The sequence below is a fragment of the Oncorhynchus keta genome, chromosome 35 (genome assembly GCF_023373465.1).
Source record: "Oncorhynchus keta strain PuntledgeMale-10-30-2019 chromosome 35, Oket_V2, whole genome shotgun sequence".
Lineage (NCBI taxonomy): Eukaryota > Metazoa > Chordata > Actinopteri > Salmoniformes > Salmonidae > Oncorhynchus > Oncorhynchus keta.
In genome coordinates, this window is record NC_068455.1 from 34,323,308 (window position 1) to 34,342,069 (window position 18,762).

The following is an 18,762-nucleotide window of genomic DNA, read 5'->3' on the forward strand; positions in this document are numbered from 1 at the left end:
TAACTCTTTATTTCACCAACGTGTGGTCACATGAATACTTGAGGGAGGCTGCACACTTGCATGGCCTACACCTCTTCTCCCTCGCAGCCTCGCTCAATAAGGGGCGGTAACTTTTGTTTATCCTTATCACTCTATAAATAAAGTAAGGAACACCAGTGCACTCCAATCCAGAACTGGCAAGCCCACTGACTGGCAAGTCCACTGACTGAACACTCAAGGGACATATCCTGCGCTGAGAATAACTCATTCAAAAGTTTTTACAGCCTCTATGATGACTTTTTACGCAGATCCATTTAAAACGTCTAGTGCACTTGCAATGGACTTCAAGGAGCTGGGAGGCGAGGACAACTGCGAAGGAGATACAGAGGGAAACGCTGAAGATTTGAACAATGTGAAAGTCCTTACCGAAAAACTAAAGTTACAAACCCGCAGACCATCCTACCTTGAATGGCAGGAGCGCTTGCAGAGCCGACCGTGGAAGGAGAACCCAAATGGTTTAGATAATAGTCAAGAGACTGCAGAGAAATATGTGTTTTTGCCTGAAATAATGCGGGATGAGAACTCAGATCTAACCATCCGCAACATCTGTGGCTTCGATACCATTGATGATGCGTTGGATTTTCTTAGAAAAGAGCTGGTGAGTGCACTTATTTTAATGCAGATATTGTCTCTTTTTCTCCAACTCTGACTCAGTTATTTTTACTTGGACATGTTAGAAATTAATAAGGCTGCAATATTTCTGCACAACGTCCTTTAGAATCAGATATACAATGAAAACACTCAAGTCGATTTGAATAGGACACAATGAGACGATTTGGCAAACATAATTACCAGGTAGATAGTTTCACTGGTTTGGTTTGCCTGGTTTCTGCATCCTCGTGAAGCAAGTGTGCCATAGTGCAGAGTCTATGTGCCAGCTACCAGTGTCATGTGATGGAGACATCTATGGAAAATAAACCTGTTTTCAGGTTGAGCTCTGATTACAGCATGACTTTGTGCTATCTTTCCATCCAAAACAATGCAAACACACTAAAACCACAGGGACCTTGTTCATTTCAGAGCGGAAAAATCCCAAAATAGAAATGCACTTTTTTTTTACACAGATCATGTGTTGGTGTCTTTACACATCAATAACGAAAACATAATCCAAGGGATTGAACGCTTGAATTGATATTTGATTGCTAATCTCTTCCCTCTCTCTTTCCCTTCCTTGTCATACAGAGGGAGATGCGGTTCCAGGATAACCGTCTGGCGCGCCAGCTGATCCGTCTGCGTGTGGAGATCCACCGGCTGAAGGTGGAGCAGGTGTGTCACCGCCACAAGGAGATGCTGGACGACGCCACCTACGAGCTGGAGGAGTGTGGCGAGGAGTCCGACCTGCTCTGTGACATCCCCATGAAGGCTGCCTTTGCTCTGTCCACCCCCCTCAAACACCTTGGCCTCACCAAGATGAACATCAACTCCCGACGCTTCTCCCTCTGTTGAAACATATACCACCCTGCGAGGCTTGATTTACTGTATTAAAGCCTCTATCTAATCTATGCAGGGTAATCGGGGGTTTTCCACTGCACAGGTTTCTGTTATGACATGAGAGGGAAGAAGAATGGCTGGCAGAGCGTGCAGACTGTAATTAGCCAAGTGGGAGGAAATGGAAATGACTCCTCTGATCCGTGCCCTAGTCCTGACGTGAGAGAGACACAGGCCTCCATAGTAGAGCCCTGTAGGCGCACGGCATACACCCATAGCAAAGCTGCACCTTTCCAATGCACCTCAGGGAAGGTGCAGACTGATAGGTCAGAGTAGATGGACAGGGAAGCTAGTGATGAGGTGTGGCTCTGGAATGGATATGGTTTGAGTTTGAATTGCCATGGTGTCAGATCAATTGCACTGTATTTAGATAATTAGTTATGATGACCCACTGACATACAGAATAGGCCTGACTGCCATGGTGGTACTGTAACTAGAGATGTCTCTTGAGCGTTGCACAGGGGAATTGTCTTTCTTCAGACAAAGAAAAAATGGTCACAGCGCTAACACTCATTAACACGAGTCCCATACTTTAATCACAACCCAGGAGGAAGTATGTATCTCTTCATAGACACCTTAACACTAGTCACACCCCCAGGGACATTTGACAGCCCAATGGGAAGCATTTCTCTCCCCTCTGCATTGGCAGAGTCCCAGTCCACACTCTCCAGGAAGCTGTAGGTCACATTCCAGCATTCTGTCACTTCTTCTGAGACCAAAAATAGCAAGGACCTCCATGGGGTCATGGCTTCCGTGATAGGACATTATTGGAGGCGATGCCTTATGTAGTACTCCATGCGTTTTATTGTCCTTTAGATGATCCAGATGTTGTAGACAGACCACAGACCACAGCCCAATGTGCTATCATTGTGTTTTACAGTAGATTATAGGCTTGGCCTACTGCAATGTTGTCCAAGTAAAAAACTGTATCAAAGTTTTAGATGTATTTAAAGATATTGTTCTCAGGAAGAGAGAGGAGAAACTGAAAGTATTTTGGGGGGGAATTTTGAGGGAGTGAATGTTGAACAGGATTTAGTGGGTGTTAATCAATGATACAAAATGTTTGCTGAATATACACAAAGCAAAATGTTGATTTGTAAGTGCTTTTTAATGATTATGTACTGATTCTACTCTGCTAATGCAGGAATATCTCAAGGCCATCCATTTAATGTATGAGGGAAATGACTAGAGGCTGACTAGAGCGGTTTTCAAGATGCTTGTTTTTCAATGTTTTTGTTTAAATGCACAAAAAATTGCAACACACTTGAAAATACACTTGAGAAAGAAAATTGTTGTCTGTCTGTCCATTAAGGTAGGCCGTCGTTGTAAATGAGAATTTGTTCTTAACTGACTTACCTAGTTAAAGGTTAAAAAAGTTAGAACAGGGTAAATGACCGGAGTCGTTACGCGAGACCTCAATGAGTGCTCAGTCAGCTATAACCTTTCACATCCTGAAATACCTTCAATGCGCAGTTTCCTCTTTCAACTACATCAGGCGTTTGTCTCTTAAACATTCCGTGGTGTAAGCTGATCCTATCAGAACAACTCCTAAGGCAGGGTTCCCCAACTGGTTGTTTTATTTGCGCCCCCAAGTTTTCTGAGCCATAAAAAAATACATTGTTGCACAAACTGTAAAAAAAACAGATCCGTAGATCTCAGAGACTGGATTGTGTTGAGGCACAGATCTGGGGAAGTTTAGCAAAACTTTTCTGAAGTATTGAAGGTCCCCAAGACCACAGTGGCCTCCATTCTTAAATGGAAGAAGTTTGGAACCACCAAGACTCTTCCCAGAGCTGACTGCCAGCTAAATTGAGCAATCGGGGGAGAAGGGCCTTGATCATGGAGGTGACCAAGAACCCGATGATCACTCTGACAGAGCTCCAGAGTTCCTCTGTGGAGATGGGAGAACCTTCCAGTAAGACAATCATTTTTGCCGCACTCCACCAATCAGGCCTTTATGATAGAGTGGCCAGACAGAAGCCACTCAGTAAAAGCACTTGACAGCCCGCTTGGAGTTATCCACTCTCAGACCATGAGAAACAAGATTCTCTGGTCTGATGAAATCAAGATGGAACTCTTTGGCCTGAATTCCAAGTGTAACATCTGGGAGAAAACCTGGCTATATGATCACACCGGTAATAGATTTGTTGTTGTATTACTTGTGAAGCACAGCTGAGTAAGAATACAAATAATTCCCTTTTTATTTTTATTTAGCACGGAGTGGAAATAGGAAGGACGTGCATTTTATGGCTTATACAAATGTTGAATACAAAGTGTTGACAGTACTGAGTAAGAACTTTAAACATGAACTAACTCATAAAAACAGCATCTCTTTGTTGTATTCATTGACAGTCTCTCTTGTCATGGTTTTAAACTAGGGCTGTCAAAGTTAACGCATTAATAACGCGTTTCATGCTTACATTTTTAATTTAATTTTAAAAAAATCACACCATTAGCGCATTTTCATTGTTTGACCCCCTGAACCATCCATACAGTGGCAATTTTAGCATGCAAATCTTGGTGGTGCAAACTGCAAAAATAGTTTTAGATGCTTTCCAGCAAAGCCACAACACTAAACAATACATTAATTGCACGATAACGGTGACAAACGGTGCTCACAAAGTGTTAGGGCCTTCTGTTCAGCCACTGCTACACCTGGCTATCATCAAAACAGTTCATTCAGCCTCATTTACTGCTGTTTAAAAAAAAAACATAACTGATATGGCTGACTTGGTTAAACAAATGTGGTTTCTACTGACAATTGAGATGTACAAACTATGGAATAAGGGGAGGACGAGCGGATAAGAGGAAACCAGTCAGTTTGATTAAGACATTAATGAGCGAGCTGGGGAAAAAATAAAGGGGGCATATAAGGAGACAATGAAAGCTCTTACAATATTCGATGATGACATCTCTCTAAAACAGCCTATAGGCTACATGTGCACCACCAAGTCAGAACAGTAGGCAAAGTTAGGAGTGTGAAAGGGACCATATTATTAGGGTGTGGCACATGGGCTACGAACAGCTTACTACACAACATGCACTTAATATTACTTTCTTAGATACAATATACATATCTCCCTGGCATATTACATAATTTATGCAGCAGCATACAAGACATTTTTGGACTCACCTTGTTGTGCTGTACTCACTTGAACAGGAAGTTGGTGCGGCTGTCCTTCATGGGCAAATTTTGTCATCAAACTTTGTCATTAAAGTCTGGCATTCTCTGGATTTATGGTGCTTTCAAGACAACTGGGAACTCTGGGGGAAAAAAACAGGGTTGAATCATGACGACTGTGATCTTCAGGATCGGAGCTCGAGTTCCCGACTTGGAATTCCGAGTTGGATGACCATTCAAAACGTATTTTTCCAGTTGGAGCTCGTTTTTTTTTTTTTAGTTCCCAGTTGTCTTGAACTCTCTGAAGTCTAATATTTCCCAGTTCTGAGTCTCCAGTTGTTTTGAACAAGCAAATATATTCAACCTTTTCTGGCCCATCATGCTGAATGTTTATCCTTTAAGTCTGGAAAAGAGACCCTTAAACCCATACTTGAACCACACACCCACTCCACTGAATAGCAGTCTAGTGATTGATTTGCAATGCTTGCAGTTTTTATTTATTTGATTTTTTATTGCACCTTTATTTTTCCAGGTAGGCTAGTTGAGAATAAGTTTTCATTTACAACTGCAACCTGGCCAAGATAAAGCAAAGCAGTGCGGCACAACACACAGTTACACATGGGATAAACAAAACATACAGTCAATAACACAATAGGAAGAAAAAAAAGTCTATATACAGTGTGTGCAAATGAGGTAAGATAATGGAGGTAAGGCAATAAATAGGCCATAGTGGCGAAATAATAACAATTTAGCAATAAAGTTAGTGAGGGAGATATGAGTCTCCAGCTTCAGTGATTTTTGCAATTCGTTCCAGTCATTGGCAGCAGAGAACTGGAAGGAAATGCGGCCAAAGGAGGAATTGGCGAGGAATTGGCTTTGGGGTGACCAGTGAAATATACCTGCTGCAACGCGTGTTATGGGTGGGTGCTGCTATCGTGACCAGTGAGCTGAGATAAGGTGGAGCTTTACCTAGCAAAGACTTATAGATGACTTAGAGTCAGTGGGTTTGGCGACGAATATGAAGCGAGAGCCAACCAACGAGAGCATACAGGTCGCAGTGGTGGGTAGTATAAGGGGCTTTGGTGACAAAACGGATGGCACTGTGATAGACTACATCCAGTTTGCTGAATAGAGTGTTGGAGGCTATTTTGTAAATGACATCGCCGAAGTCGAAGATCGGGAGGATAGTCAGTTTTACAAGGGTATGTTTGGCAGCATGAGTGAAGGATGCTTTGTTGCGAAATAGGAAGCCGATTCTAGATTTTGGATTGGAGTGAGTCTGGAAGGAGAGTTTATAGTCTAACCAGACACCTAGGTATTAGTAGATGTCCACATATTCTAAGTCAGAACCGTCCAGAGTAGTGATGCTGGATGGGCGGGCAGATGCTGATAGCGATCGGTTGAAGAGCATGCATTTAGTTTTACTTGCATTTAAGAGCAGTTGGAGGCCACGGTAGGAGTGTTGTATGGCACTGAAGCTCGTTTGGAGGTTTGTTAACACAGTGTCCAAAGAAAGGCTAGAAGTATACAGAATGGTATCGTCTGCGTAGAGGTGGAACAGAGAATCACCAGCAGCAAGAGCAACATCATTGATGTATACAGAGAAAAGAGTCGACCTGAGAATTGAACCCTGTGGCACCCCCATAGCGACCAGAGGTCCGGACAACAGGCCCTCCGATTTGACACACTGAACTCTGTCTGAGAAATAGTTGGTGAACCAGGTGAGGCAGTCATTTGAGAAATGAAGGCTGTTGAGTCTGTCGATAAGAATGTGGTGATTGACAGAGTCGAAAGCTTTGGCCAGGTCTATGAATACAGCTGCACAGTATTGGTTCTTATTGATGGAGGTTATGATATCGTTTTGGACCTTGAGCGTGGCTGAGGTGCACCCATGACCAGCTCGGAAACTAGATTGCATAGTTGAGAAGGTACAGTGGGATTCTAAATGGTCGGTGATCTGTTTGTGAACTTGGCTTTCGAAGACCTTAGAAAGGCAGGGTAGGATAGATATAGGTCTGTAGCAGTTTGGGTCTAGAGTGTCTCCCCCTTTGAGAATCTGGGAATCTCTGGGAATCTGAGACGATACGAAAGAGAGGTTAGAATGAGAGGGTCCAGATGGTCTAGTCCTGCTGATTTGTAGGGGTCCAGATTTTGCAGCTCTTTCAAAACATCCGCTATCTGGATTTGGGTGAAGGAGAAATGGGGGAGGCTTGTGAAAGTTGCTGTGGGGGTGCAGGGCTGTTGACCAGGGTAGGGGTGGCCAGGTGGAAAGCATGGCCAGCCGTAGAAAAATGCTCATTGAAATTCTCAATTATCATTGATTTATCGGTGGTGACAGTGTTTCCTAGCCTCAGTGCAGTGGGTAGCTGGGGGAGGTGCTCTTACTCTCCATGGACTTTAGTGTCCCAGAACTTTTTGGAGTTTGTGCTGCAGGATGGAAATTTCTGTTTGAAAAAGCTAGCCTTTGCTTTCCTAACTGCTTGTATATATTGGTTCCAGTTAGCCACTGATTCCTTCCAAACCACTCATTGTTGAATTTGCGATTTCCAACTGGTTGTGTAATGTTATTGTCCAATGGCCGATGAGCACCGATACGTTTTATCTATAATTTCTCTTCATAATTTCTCTTCATATGACAAGGATGGAAAAGGATTTGCCAGTAGATTGTCGTCTTGATTCATGATGAAGACCTTAACATTTTGAAAGTATGACGTTGACATGATCAGTTCAATCAAAGCTACGGTAGATATAACGTGACTTGACGTCATTTTATCTTTGGCCAATGACCTTCAGCCTTCATGGATGGACACTTCTAATGTAACTCTATGGCAGCACCCAATGGACTACCTGTAGATTTTGCATTGACGTAGTGTTCCCATGACAATGACAGAACACTGAGCCAATCATGGTGCAACTAGAGAACATTACCAACCCCTATTTTCCGCTGGCTGTCCCACCACCACAGAAAGCACTGAGCTAGGCTGAAACACTGGCATTTTGGAGCTGCCTTACTCAAGAAAGCAAAAAAGAGACCATGTTTGTATGTGGCTTTATTAACTCAATTATATATATTTTTACATTGTTTGCAAACGGATAAGTTCAGGGTTGGGTAGGTTACTTTCTAAATGTAATCTGTTATAGTTACTAGTTACCTGTCCAAAATTGTATTCAGTCACGTAACTTTTGGATTACCCAAACTCAGTAATGTAATCTGATTACATTCCGTTACGTTTAGATTACTTTCCCCTTAAGAGGCATTAGACGACAACAATTGAACAACATCTATAACATCTACATCTATAACAAGATAAATCAATGTTAAAGTTGACATAGCTGGCCATATATGGATGTTCAATTTTACTTTATGGGTTGGTTATGTCGGCTTCTTCTAACACATTGCTTTTTTAAAATATTTTTTATTTATTTCACTTTTATTTAACCAGGTAGGCCAGTTGAGAACATTTACAACTGCGACCTGGCCAAGATAAAGCAAAGCCGTGTGACAAAAACCACAACACAGAGTTACACATGGGATAAACAAACGTACAGTCGATAACACAATACAAACATCTATATACAGTGTGTGCAAATGCTTTCTACTACATATAATACGATTAAATGATATATTTACATTAAAAACCAAAGTCTATCAGAATTCCAGTCATTCCAATAAATGTTATGCACCTTGATCTTCAAGAATAGGACTTAGTATAGATTAGCCACATTTTTTTTTACCTGAGCACAAACCCAAAACTAAGGACTTTGATGTCTTGATAACATGCAGCTGTTTAAATGGCAAATCCACAGATTAAACAATAACAAAATGGTTACCCAGCCTCTGTTTTGGTAAAAAGCTGTGGGCCTGGAGAAATGTAACTACTCTCACATAAATAGACAGAGCTATGAATGCAAGGACTGACCATCCATGATATCAAAATTACAGTTTTAACCATGTTATGAGGCTATACAGTGGTCGTTTAGATTTACAATGTTTACAAACATTGGAGAAAAACATGCTTATATTTTGGGTTCACATGGAGTATGACAGTTGAACTAAGCTCATGAGGCATTTATAAGTTATTTTCTTCAAGAATCAATGGATATACAGTACCAGTCAAAGGTTTGGACACACCCACTCATTCAAGGGTTTTTCTTTATTTTTACTATTTTCTACATTGTAGAATAATAGTGAAGACATCAAAACTATGAAATAACACATATGGAATCATGTTGTAAAAAAAAAAGTGCTAAACAAATAAATTTGAGATGCTTCAAAATAGCAATGACAGCTTTGCACACACTTGGCATTCTCTCAACCAGTTTCATGAGGTAGTCACCTGGAATGCATTTCAATTAGCAGGAGGTGTGCCTTGTTAAAAGTTAATTTGTGGAATTTCTTTCCTTAATGCTTTTGAACCAATCAGTTGTGTTGTGACATGGTAGGGGTGGTATGCAGAAGATAGCCCTATTTGGTAAAAGACCAAGTCCATACTAAGCAAACGACAGTCCATCATTACTTTAAGACGCAAAGGTCAGTCAATCTGGAACATTTCAAGAACTTTGAAAGTTTCTTCAAGTGCAGCCGCAAAAAACATCAAGTGCTATGATGAAACTGATGAGGACCGCCACAGGAAAGGAAGACCCAGAGTTACCTCTGCTGCAGAGGATGAGTTCATTAAAGTTTCTAGCCTGCAGTCCAAATAAATGCTTCACAGAGTTCAAGTAACAGACACATCTCAACATCAACTGTTCAGAGGAGACTGCATGAATAAGGCTTTAATGGTTGAACTGCTGCAAAGAAACCACTACTTTGAGAGATGCAGAATTGGTGAACGGATGATCTTTGCATGTGTGGTTCCCACCATGAAGCATGAAGGAGGAGGTGTGATGGTGTGGGGCTGCTTTGCTGGTGACAATGTCAGTGATTTATTTAGAATTCAAGGCACACTTAACCAGCATGGTTACCAAAGCATTCTGCAGCGATACGCCATCCCATCTGGTTTGCGCTTAGTGGGACTATCATTTGTTTTTTCAACAGGACAATGACCCAACACATCTCCAGGCTGTGTAAGGGCTATTTGACCAAGAAAGATAGTGTTGGAACACTGCATCAGATGACCTGGCCTCCCCAATCACCTGACCTCAACCCAATTGAGATGGTTTAGATGAGTTGGACCGCAGAGTGAAGGAAAAGCAGCGAACAAGTGCTCCGCATGTGGGAACTCCTATAAGACTGTTGGAAAAGCATTGCAGGTGAGGCTGGTTGAGAGAATGCCAAGAGTGTGCAAAGCTGTCATCAATAGAAAGAGTGGCTACTTTGAAGAATCTAAAATAGATTTTAATTGGTTTAATACTTTTTTGGTTACTATATTTTTCCTGATGTGTTATTTCATAGTTTTGATGTCTTCACTATTATTCTACAATGTAGAAAATAGTAAAAATAAAGAAAAATCATTGAATGACTAGGTGTGTTCAAACTTTTGACTGGTACTGTATATATCATTTATAAGTCCAAAAATGGATGTAGCAACTACAGAGTTCCCCTTTAAGTCTATCAAAAGTGTGCAAGTTTGAGTATGTGTCCATTAGGCCTATGGATTGTTCTTGTATCAGCATGAATTAGATTGAGCAATAAAAGCCCCACTTTTATTCCATAGGCTTGGAACCGCACTGTGTAGCTTTTGCAAGAGCACATTTTTCACTCGCTGTCCACTGGTTTCAAAAACAATGATGGATAGGCAGCTTAAACTGCTTGAATTCAACCATTGTTGTGTTCAAATATACATTTAGATTTGTGAACAGCCATCCACAACAACCACAATCCTTAAGGCGTAAATAGCTAAATGAGAGAGCAGCAGTGTGATTCACATCAATGCGCTATGTAGATATCAATAATAAGTGATTTCCGTATCGTTGTATGTTACACCACTGCTGTCATCCTGACCTCCAAGCGTTTATTCAAGTTGGATAATCTTTGGATGCCGACAGCAGTCGCACCATTGGAAGACATGGCTTGGACTGTAGCCTACAAAAGCCTATTCCTGCTCTTTTCATGCGTTCCACTCAGGTTGGAACACATTTAAATGTGCTCCTCTTTTCAATGCTGATTTGAATATCATTGCGAAAACAGAGAAGTGTCAAAGATTTGTTTTCACAAACATCCTTTTAAAAGTAATCCTCAAAGTAATCATATTATCTAGTTTTTCGAAAGTATCTGTAATCTGATGACAATATTTTTGCTGGTAATTTAACGGATTACAGTTACCGGTTTTTGGTAATCCCTTACATGTAACGGATTACATGTCATCCGTTACTCCCCAACCCTGGATATGTGACAGGTATTAATGCTAAAATAACATGCAAAAAGAGCCCTACCTGCTTTGAATGACGGGTCGCCACTGCATCATCCATAGTTCAAATTCAAGCCCTGGCAGCCAACGGGCTAGTTTGACAATCACTTTACTAGCTAATGTTGGCTAATTATATGCATTAATGATGGAGAATGCTAGTAAATGGCTAATTACATTTCAAATCCCTCCCAGATGGCTCTCTGGATAAAACCAAAGTAATTTGCGTCTACTGCAGGCTGAATTGATTTATCACAAAGTACATTGAGTCTTTGTTAACATTTACAAGCGAAACATACTGTTGACGCCAGCAATACAAGTAACTTTACAAGTGGCAATGGAGGAATATTGGCAGGTTGAGCTAGAAGAGTGTGCGCGCGAGAGGCCTATGGACAAGTCAAGGAGCAGCAAGCTAACACAAGCAATAGCTTCGTCTTGCTGGCCAGTCCACATTGTGTTGAACGAATGCTTGGGGGATAGCATCAAACGACTCAACGTATGAGTTACCCTCGAGAGCCACCGTCGTTACAAGAATACACCAGCTGTATGAAAGCGGAGGAGTTGAAACATGCAACCGCTGTTGCTCTCACGGGAGAGCACTGGACTTCAGCCAGTAACCACAACTACCTTGGGGTTCTGTGCACCACATTGATGAAAACTGGAAACTGCATTCACATGCTCTGGCCGTAATGAAGACAAGAGAGGCACTATGCTGAAACGTGCACCGGGCATTTCATGGATCTAGCAAAGCAGTGGAACATTGAAAACTAAGTTACCACCGTTTGCACAGACAGTGAACACAGAGATGCTCTGGTCCAACAGAATACTAACATCACCATGCCAACCACAGCTGAATTGGAGAAACTGTAGAAGTTGGAGGCACTGCAGGTAATATTTTACCTCTCTTAGTGTTACAATACGATTTGTTGTGTGAAAAAGTGTGTGTGTGTGAGAGAGAGGGAGCGAGAGAGTCTGTGTATAACAAGTTAATCACAATTAACTGAAGTGATTTTGAATGATCTTTCACTGCAGGTATTTGCCTGAACTTCTGGGAGGAGAGAAGTTAATTTCCTGCTCTGTGGTGTTGCCTGCTTTCTGCCATCTCCTTCAGGTGATGGAGAGCTCCGATGATGACCTTGTCTAAATGGTAAGATTCAAGCTGACATTCACAACAGACCTGGAGAAACGCAAGTGGAGAAAACACCAACCTCACATGGCTGAAGAACGCCACAGCACTCGACCCAAGGTTTAAGGACCTGAAGTGCCTTCCCAGACCTGAGAGGGGTGAGGTGTGGGCTTTGGTCAGCAACTTGCTGAAGGAAGAGAGGCCTGCACAGCAACCTGATGAAGCAACAGAGACAGAGCAACTAAAGAAGAAAGCTGCCAAAAAGCTACAGAATATTTTTAGTGTTTCAGTCCTTACATTCCTATAACTGAATAAACTGCTTTTTTAAATGGAAATATGTTCATTTAGTCGCTCTGGATAAGAGCGTCTGCTAAATGACTTAAATGTAATGTAAATGTAAAATTTGAGCAACAAAAAAAAGTGTGATTAACTTCAGAATGTAATGCAATTAATTATTTGAATAATTTGACAGCCCTATATTAAATGTTTTGAAATCTCACAGTATCAACTTCGCTGTAGCTTTCTTTTATGCCTGCTATAGTACATTACTGCAGACACGGTCATCTGAGCCACCCGATTGGCCAGCGGTAGGCCTATAGTCTACAGTGCACTTGATTTGCTCTCTGGACCGGCCAGGAAGGCAGAGTTTGTGCCTTCAGACACATCAAATGGTTCAAAATTGCAACAGTTCGACTACCCGGCGAGCAGGGCAGCTGAATCAGGAGCAACTACCGCCAACAGCCCTATAAAATGACATTAAAATGGGAACACAAGGCTTTATCGTTGTTTTTTTTACAGAAATGTTTGGCGATCAACTAGGAATGCCTTGGAGATCGACCAGTCGATCACGATCAACCAGTTGGTGAACACTGCTCTTGGAAGTTGAGTGAAGTTCAATCTCTGTTGGCTGATATTTCTGCTTCTCGAGGCTACTGCACGCATGTTACTTGTCTCCACATAAACCTGATTAAACATGTTTACACTGAATCAATGACTCCTACTCATAAATGAACATGTACATGATGTGTCTGTATGAGGGTCTTTCTAAACGAGGGTACCTGTGAGGATTTCCTACACTGGACAACTTGTTCCAGCTGCTGATAAGTCATTGATAATAATCTGGCTATTTTTTTCATGTCATTACATTAAAATATGGGGGGGGGGGGATCATAGCTATATTACATCAAGTTCACGAGTTGATTTAAAACCTATATGTTTAACCCTTTATCATGTCTTGAAGGATTTGTCAAAACAATCACGTGACATAAACCATTACTTGTCTGTCCTTGCAATTATGGCAGTGTAAATTGTCATTTATATAATATATTAAGCAGTAATCAGTTAAATTACATTGAACTTGAACCCTGTAAGAATCCTGGATCTAGCTGTTGAAGTTTTTTGTATAGAGATCTCAGAAATGTTTTGGCCTGCCTACAGGTCCTGCTTATACACGACTAGTAAAGGCCCAGTGCACTACTTTTGTGATTATTTTATTATATATGTATATAGAGAGAGGGTGCTGCAGCACCCTCAGCACCCCTACTTCCCGTGGCTAGGTACAGCTGTGGTGATAGCCAAAGTGCTGTAAAAAAATATGTTAACGAGGAAATGTCAAGGACATTTTGGTGTCTCACTCATTACACTGGTGAAGATAGTTGTGCCTGGATCCAGGTTGGATCTAATATCCCCAGCAAATTGATGTTGATTATATGTTGTTGTCTGCTTGATTTAGAACAGGGCCTCATTAGATTTAACAGAGAAAGCATTATTAAGGAAATCAGTTCATGTTTCTGTGCCTAGGACTGGACACCGAGTCTAGTGTGCACAATCGTGTAGGATTTACTGTTGCGCAACACCCAATTATATTCCTATTAATTATTCTAGATATGACAACAACACATTAGGCTACTGGAATAGGCATATCTTGAAAATCAAATCCTCAATTTGGTGCTTGAGAAGTCCTTGTAATTGTTGTAGACAATTTACAGTGGGGGAAAAAAGTATTTAGTCAGCCACCAATTGTGCAAGTTCTCCCACTTAAAAAGATGAGAGACCTGTAATTTTCATCATAGGTACACTTCAACTATGACAGACAAAATGAGAAAACAAATCCAGAAAATCACATTGTAGGATTTTTTATGAATTTATTTGCAAATTATGGTGGAAAATAAGTTTTTGGTCAATAACAAAAGTTTATCTCAATACTTTGTTAAATACCCTTTGTTGGCAATGACAGAGGTCAAACGTTTTCTGTAAGTCTTCACAAGGTTTTCACACACTGTTGCTGGTATTTTGGCCCATTCCTCCATGCAGATCTCCTCTAGAGCAGTGATGTTTTGGGGCTGTTGCTGGGCAACACAGACTTTCAACTCCCTCCAAAGATTTTCTATGGGGCTGAGATCTGGAGACTGGCTAGGCCACTCCAGGACCTTGAAATGCTTCTTACAAAGCCACTCCTTCGTTGCACGTGCAGTGTGTTTGGTATTATTGTCATGCTGAAAGACCCAGCCCCGTTTCATCTTCAATGCCCCTGCTGATGGAAGGAGGTTTTCACTCAAAATCTCACGATACATGGCCCCATTCATTATTTCCTTTACACGGATCAGTCGTCCTGGTCGCTTTGCAGAAAAACAGCCCCAAAGCATGAAGTTTCCACCCCCATGCTTCACAGTAGGTATGGTGTTCTTTGGATGCAACTCAGCATTCTTTGTCCTCCAAACACGACGAGTTGAATTTTTACCAAAAAGTTATATTTTGGTTTCATCTGACCACATGACATTCTCCCAATCTTCTTCTGGATCATCCAAATGCTCTCTAGCAAACTTCGGACGGGCCTGGACATGTACTGGCTTAAGCAGGGGGACACGTCTGGCACTGCAGGATTTGAGTCCCTGGCGGCGTAGTGTGTTACTGATGGTAGGCTTTGTTACTTTGGTCCCAGCTCTCTGCAGGTCATTTACTAGGTCCCCCCGTGTGGTTCTGGGATTTTTGCTCACCGTTCTTGTGATAATTTTGACCCCATGGGGTGAGATCTTGCGTGGAGCCCCAGATCGAGGGAGATTATCAGTGGTCTTGTATTGTCTTCCATTTCCTAATAATTGCCCCCACAGTTGATTTCTTCAAACCAAGCTGCTTACCTATTGCAGATAGTCCAGTCTTCCCAGCCTGGTGCGGGTCTACAATTTTGTTTCTGGTGTCCTTTGACAGCTCTTTGGTCTTGGCCATAGTGGAGTTTGGTGTGTGACTGTTTGAGGTTGTGGACAGGTGTCTTCTATACTGATAACAAGTTCAAACAGGTGCCATTAATACAGGTAACGAGTGGAGGACAGAGGAGCCTCTTAAAGAAGAAGTTACAGGTCTGTGAGAGCCAGAAATCTTGCTTGTTTGTAGGTGACCAAATACTTATTTTCCACCATAATTTGCAAATAAATTCATTAAAAATCCTACAATGTGATTTTCTGGATTTTCTTTTTCTCATTTTGTCTGTCGTAGTTGAAGTGTACCTATGATGAAAATTACAGGCCTCTCTCATCTTTTTAAGTGGGAGAACTTGCACAATTGGTGGCTGATTAAATACTTTTTTGCCCCACTGTATAAGTCTCCTACTCCCTTATAATTAACCGTGATTTAATTTGTGATATGTTTTTGTGAGAGATGGTGATACTTTGGTTTGTTTCCCACTGCTTCAGTTGAAGGGTATTGCGCTACTCTGTTGCGGTAAAATTATGTGCGGTTATTATGAGGAAGAAGACAGCATCTGTTGGCTTCAATATGGCTTTACATACAAACACTTCCATTAAAAATATTACCTGTTTTTTGATCACTTTCTCATGATAAAAACAGCAATGGTGAGATGAATGCTAATGTGTCCCTGCGTCAGCCATATAGGCAACAGGAAAATCGGCATGTAAAATCTTTTTATTTTTTGTTTCAAAGCATTTTGAAATGTTGATCCCAATGTCACACATCTTTATAGAAAGCCCTATGAGCACAAATCTGCTTCTCTCTTTGATAACCCGGCACACAGAGAAGACGCCAGCCACATAGGTCACCTTAGAACTTGAAAGTAAAACTACAAAACAATGTTTCCTTAATTTGAGTGGTTTAATGTGTGTATTAATCTCTCCTGTAGCAGTCACACTTGCACCTACTTCAGTGAACTTCCTGTACATGTTTGGGCTGACTTCCTGTCAGTACATGCTATAGAGTCTAGAGCTGCAGCCTGCCACTTCAACAAAGATCTATGTTGTCCGCAACACTCCCTTCAAGAGAGGGGGATGTGACTGGAGCTTCATATTCATCACATGCTTCTACACCTTTGTCATTTGACAGTGGAACAGGGCCGTGCTGTGGTCACAGTCATGCACATCACAGAGATGGTGTGTAAATAATCATTTATGGGAGATCATCTGAGGGTTTGTGTAGGTGTGTGGATGTTTGTAAGCATACCAACCAAGAAATGAATGGTGAAAATCAAAGCCGTTTTCAGATTGTTTTGTGACCAAGTAAACTAATCAAAACTGACTGTCTGTGGATCAGTGATAAACCACACCATTGACCAAAATAACTTGAAATAACATCTGTCATCCCAGACCAGAGCACAGAAAATATGATGTGACTAGAAAATAAACAAAATTACATTGAGTATCGATTGCGCAACCAGGGGTGGAAAAACCTTGGATCATTGTTACTCTAACTTCCGCAACGCATATAAGGCCCTGCCCCGCCCCCCTTTTGGAAAAGCTGACCACGACTCCATTTTGTTGATCCCTGCCTACAGACAGAAACTAAAACAAGAGGCTCCCACGCTGAGGTCTGTCCAACGCTGGTCCGACCAAGCTGACTCCACACTCCAAGACTGCTTCCATCAATTGGACTGGGATATGTTTCGTATTGCGTCACGAATACGCTGATTCGGTGTGCGAGTTCATTAGAACGTGCGTTGAAGAGGTCGTTCCCAAAGCAACGATTAAAACATTCCCTAACCAGAAACCGTGGATTGATGGCAGTATTCGCGTGAAACTGAAAGAGCAAACCACTGCTTTTAATCAGGGCAAGGTGTCTGGTAACATGACCGAATACAAACAGTGCAGCTATTCCCTCCGCAAGGCTATCAAACAAGCTAAACGTCAGTACAGAGACAAAGTAGAATCTCAATTCAACGGCTCAGACACAAGAGGCATGTGGCAGGGTCTACAGTCAATCACGGACTACAGGAAGAAATCCAGCCCCGTCACGGACCAGGATGTCTTGCTCCCAGGCAGACTAAATAACTTTTTTGCCCGCTTCGAGGACAATACAGTGCCACTGACACGGCCTGCAACGGAAATGTGCGGCCTCTCCATTAACTGCAGCCGAGGTGAGTAAGACATTTAAACGTGTTAACCCTCGCAAGGCTGCAGGCCCAGACGGCATCCCCAGCTGCGCCCTCAGAGCATGCGCAGACCAGCTGGCCGGTGTGTTTACAGACATATTCAATCAATCCCTATACCAGTCTGCTGTTCCCACATGCTTCAAGAGGGCCACCATTGTTCCTGTTCCCAAGAAAGCTAAGGTAACTGAGCTAAACGACTACCGCCCCGTAGCACTCACTTCCGTCATCATGAAGGGCTTTGAGAGACTAGTCAAGGACCATATCACCTCCACCCTACCTGACACCCTAGACCCACTCCAATTTGCTTACCGCCCAAATAGGTCCACAGACGATGCAATCTCAACCACACTGCACACTGCCCTAACCCATCTGGACAAGAGGAATACCTATGTGAGAATGCTGTTCATCGACTACAGCTCGGCATTCAACACCATAGTACCCTCCAAGCTCGTAATTAAGCTCGAGACCCTGGGTCTCGACCCCGCCCTGTGCAACTGGGTACTGGACTTCCTGACGGGCCGCCCCCAGGTGGTGAGGGTAGGCAACAACATCTCCTCCCCGCTGATCCTCAACACTGGGGCCCCACAAGGGTGCGTTCTGAGCCCTCTCCTGTACTCCCTGTTCACCCACGACTGCGTGGCCACGCACGCCTCCAACTCAATCATCAAGTTTGCGGACGACACAACAGTGGTAGGCTTGATTACCAACAACGACGAGACGGCCTACAGGGAGGAGGTGAGGGCCCTCGGAGTGTGGTGTCAGGAAAATAACCTCACACTCAACGTCAACAAAACTAAGGAGATGATTGTGGACTTCAGGAAACAGCAGAGGGAACACCTCCCTATCCACATCGATGGAACAGTAGTGGAGTGGGTAGCAAGTTTTGAGTTCCTCGGCCTACACATCACAGACAAACTGAATTGGTCCACTCACACAGACAGCATCGTGAAGAAGGCGCAGCAGCGCCTCTTCAACCTCAGGAGGCTGAAGAAATTCGGCTTGTCACCAAAAGCACTCACAAACTTCTACAGATGCACAATCGAGAGCATCCTGGCGGGCTGTATCACCGCCTGGTACGGCAACTGCTCCGCCCACAACCGTAAGGCTCTCCAGAGGGTAGTGAGGTCTGCACAACGCATCACCCGGGGCATACTACCTGCCCTCCAGGACACCTACACCACCCGATGTTACAGGAAGGCCATAAAGATCATCAAGGACAACAACCACCCGAGCCACTGCCTGTTCACCCCGCTATCATCCAGAAGGC

General features: G+C 42.6%; 1 protein-coding gene and 1 long non-coding RNA gene across 2 annotated transcripts; both read left to right on the top strand.

Annotated features, from left to right (window-relative positions):
* Nucleotides 1-141: 141 nt before the first annotated feature.
* LOC118368412 (protein FAM167A-like) lies at nt 142-2,816 on the top strand. The gene is made up of 2 exons (XM_035752480.2): nt 142-637; nt 1,222-2,816. The coding sequence occupies exons 1-2, from the start codon at nt 269-271 to the stop codon at nt 1,483-1,485; spliced, it is 633 nt and encodes a 210-aa protein (XP_035608373.1). The 5' UTR covers nt 142-268; the 3' UTR covers nt 1,486-2,816.
* Nucleotides 2,817-11,411: 8,595 nt separating this feature from the next.
* LOC118369258 (uncharacterized) lies at nt 11,412-12,620 on the top strand. Its single transcript, XR_004822532.1, has 2 exons — nt 11,412-11,883; nt 12,028-12,620. It is a non-coding gene; the product is annotated as an uncharacterized LOC118369258 (long non-coding RNA).
* Nucleotides 12,621-18,762: the final 6,142 nt, after the last annotated feature.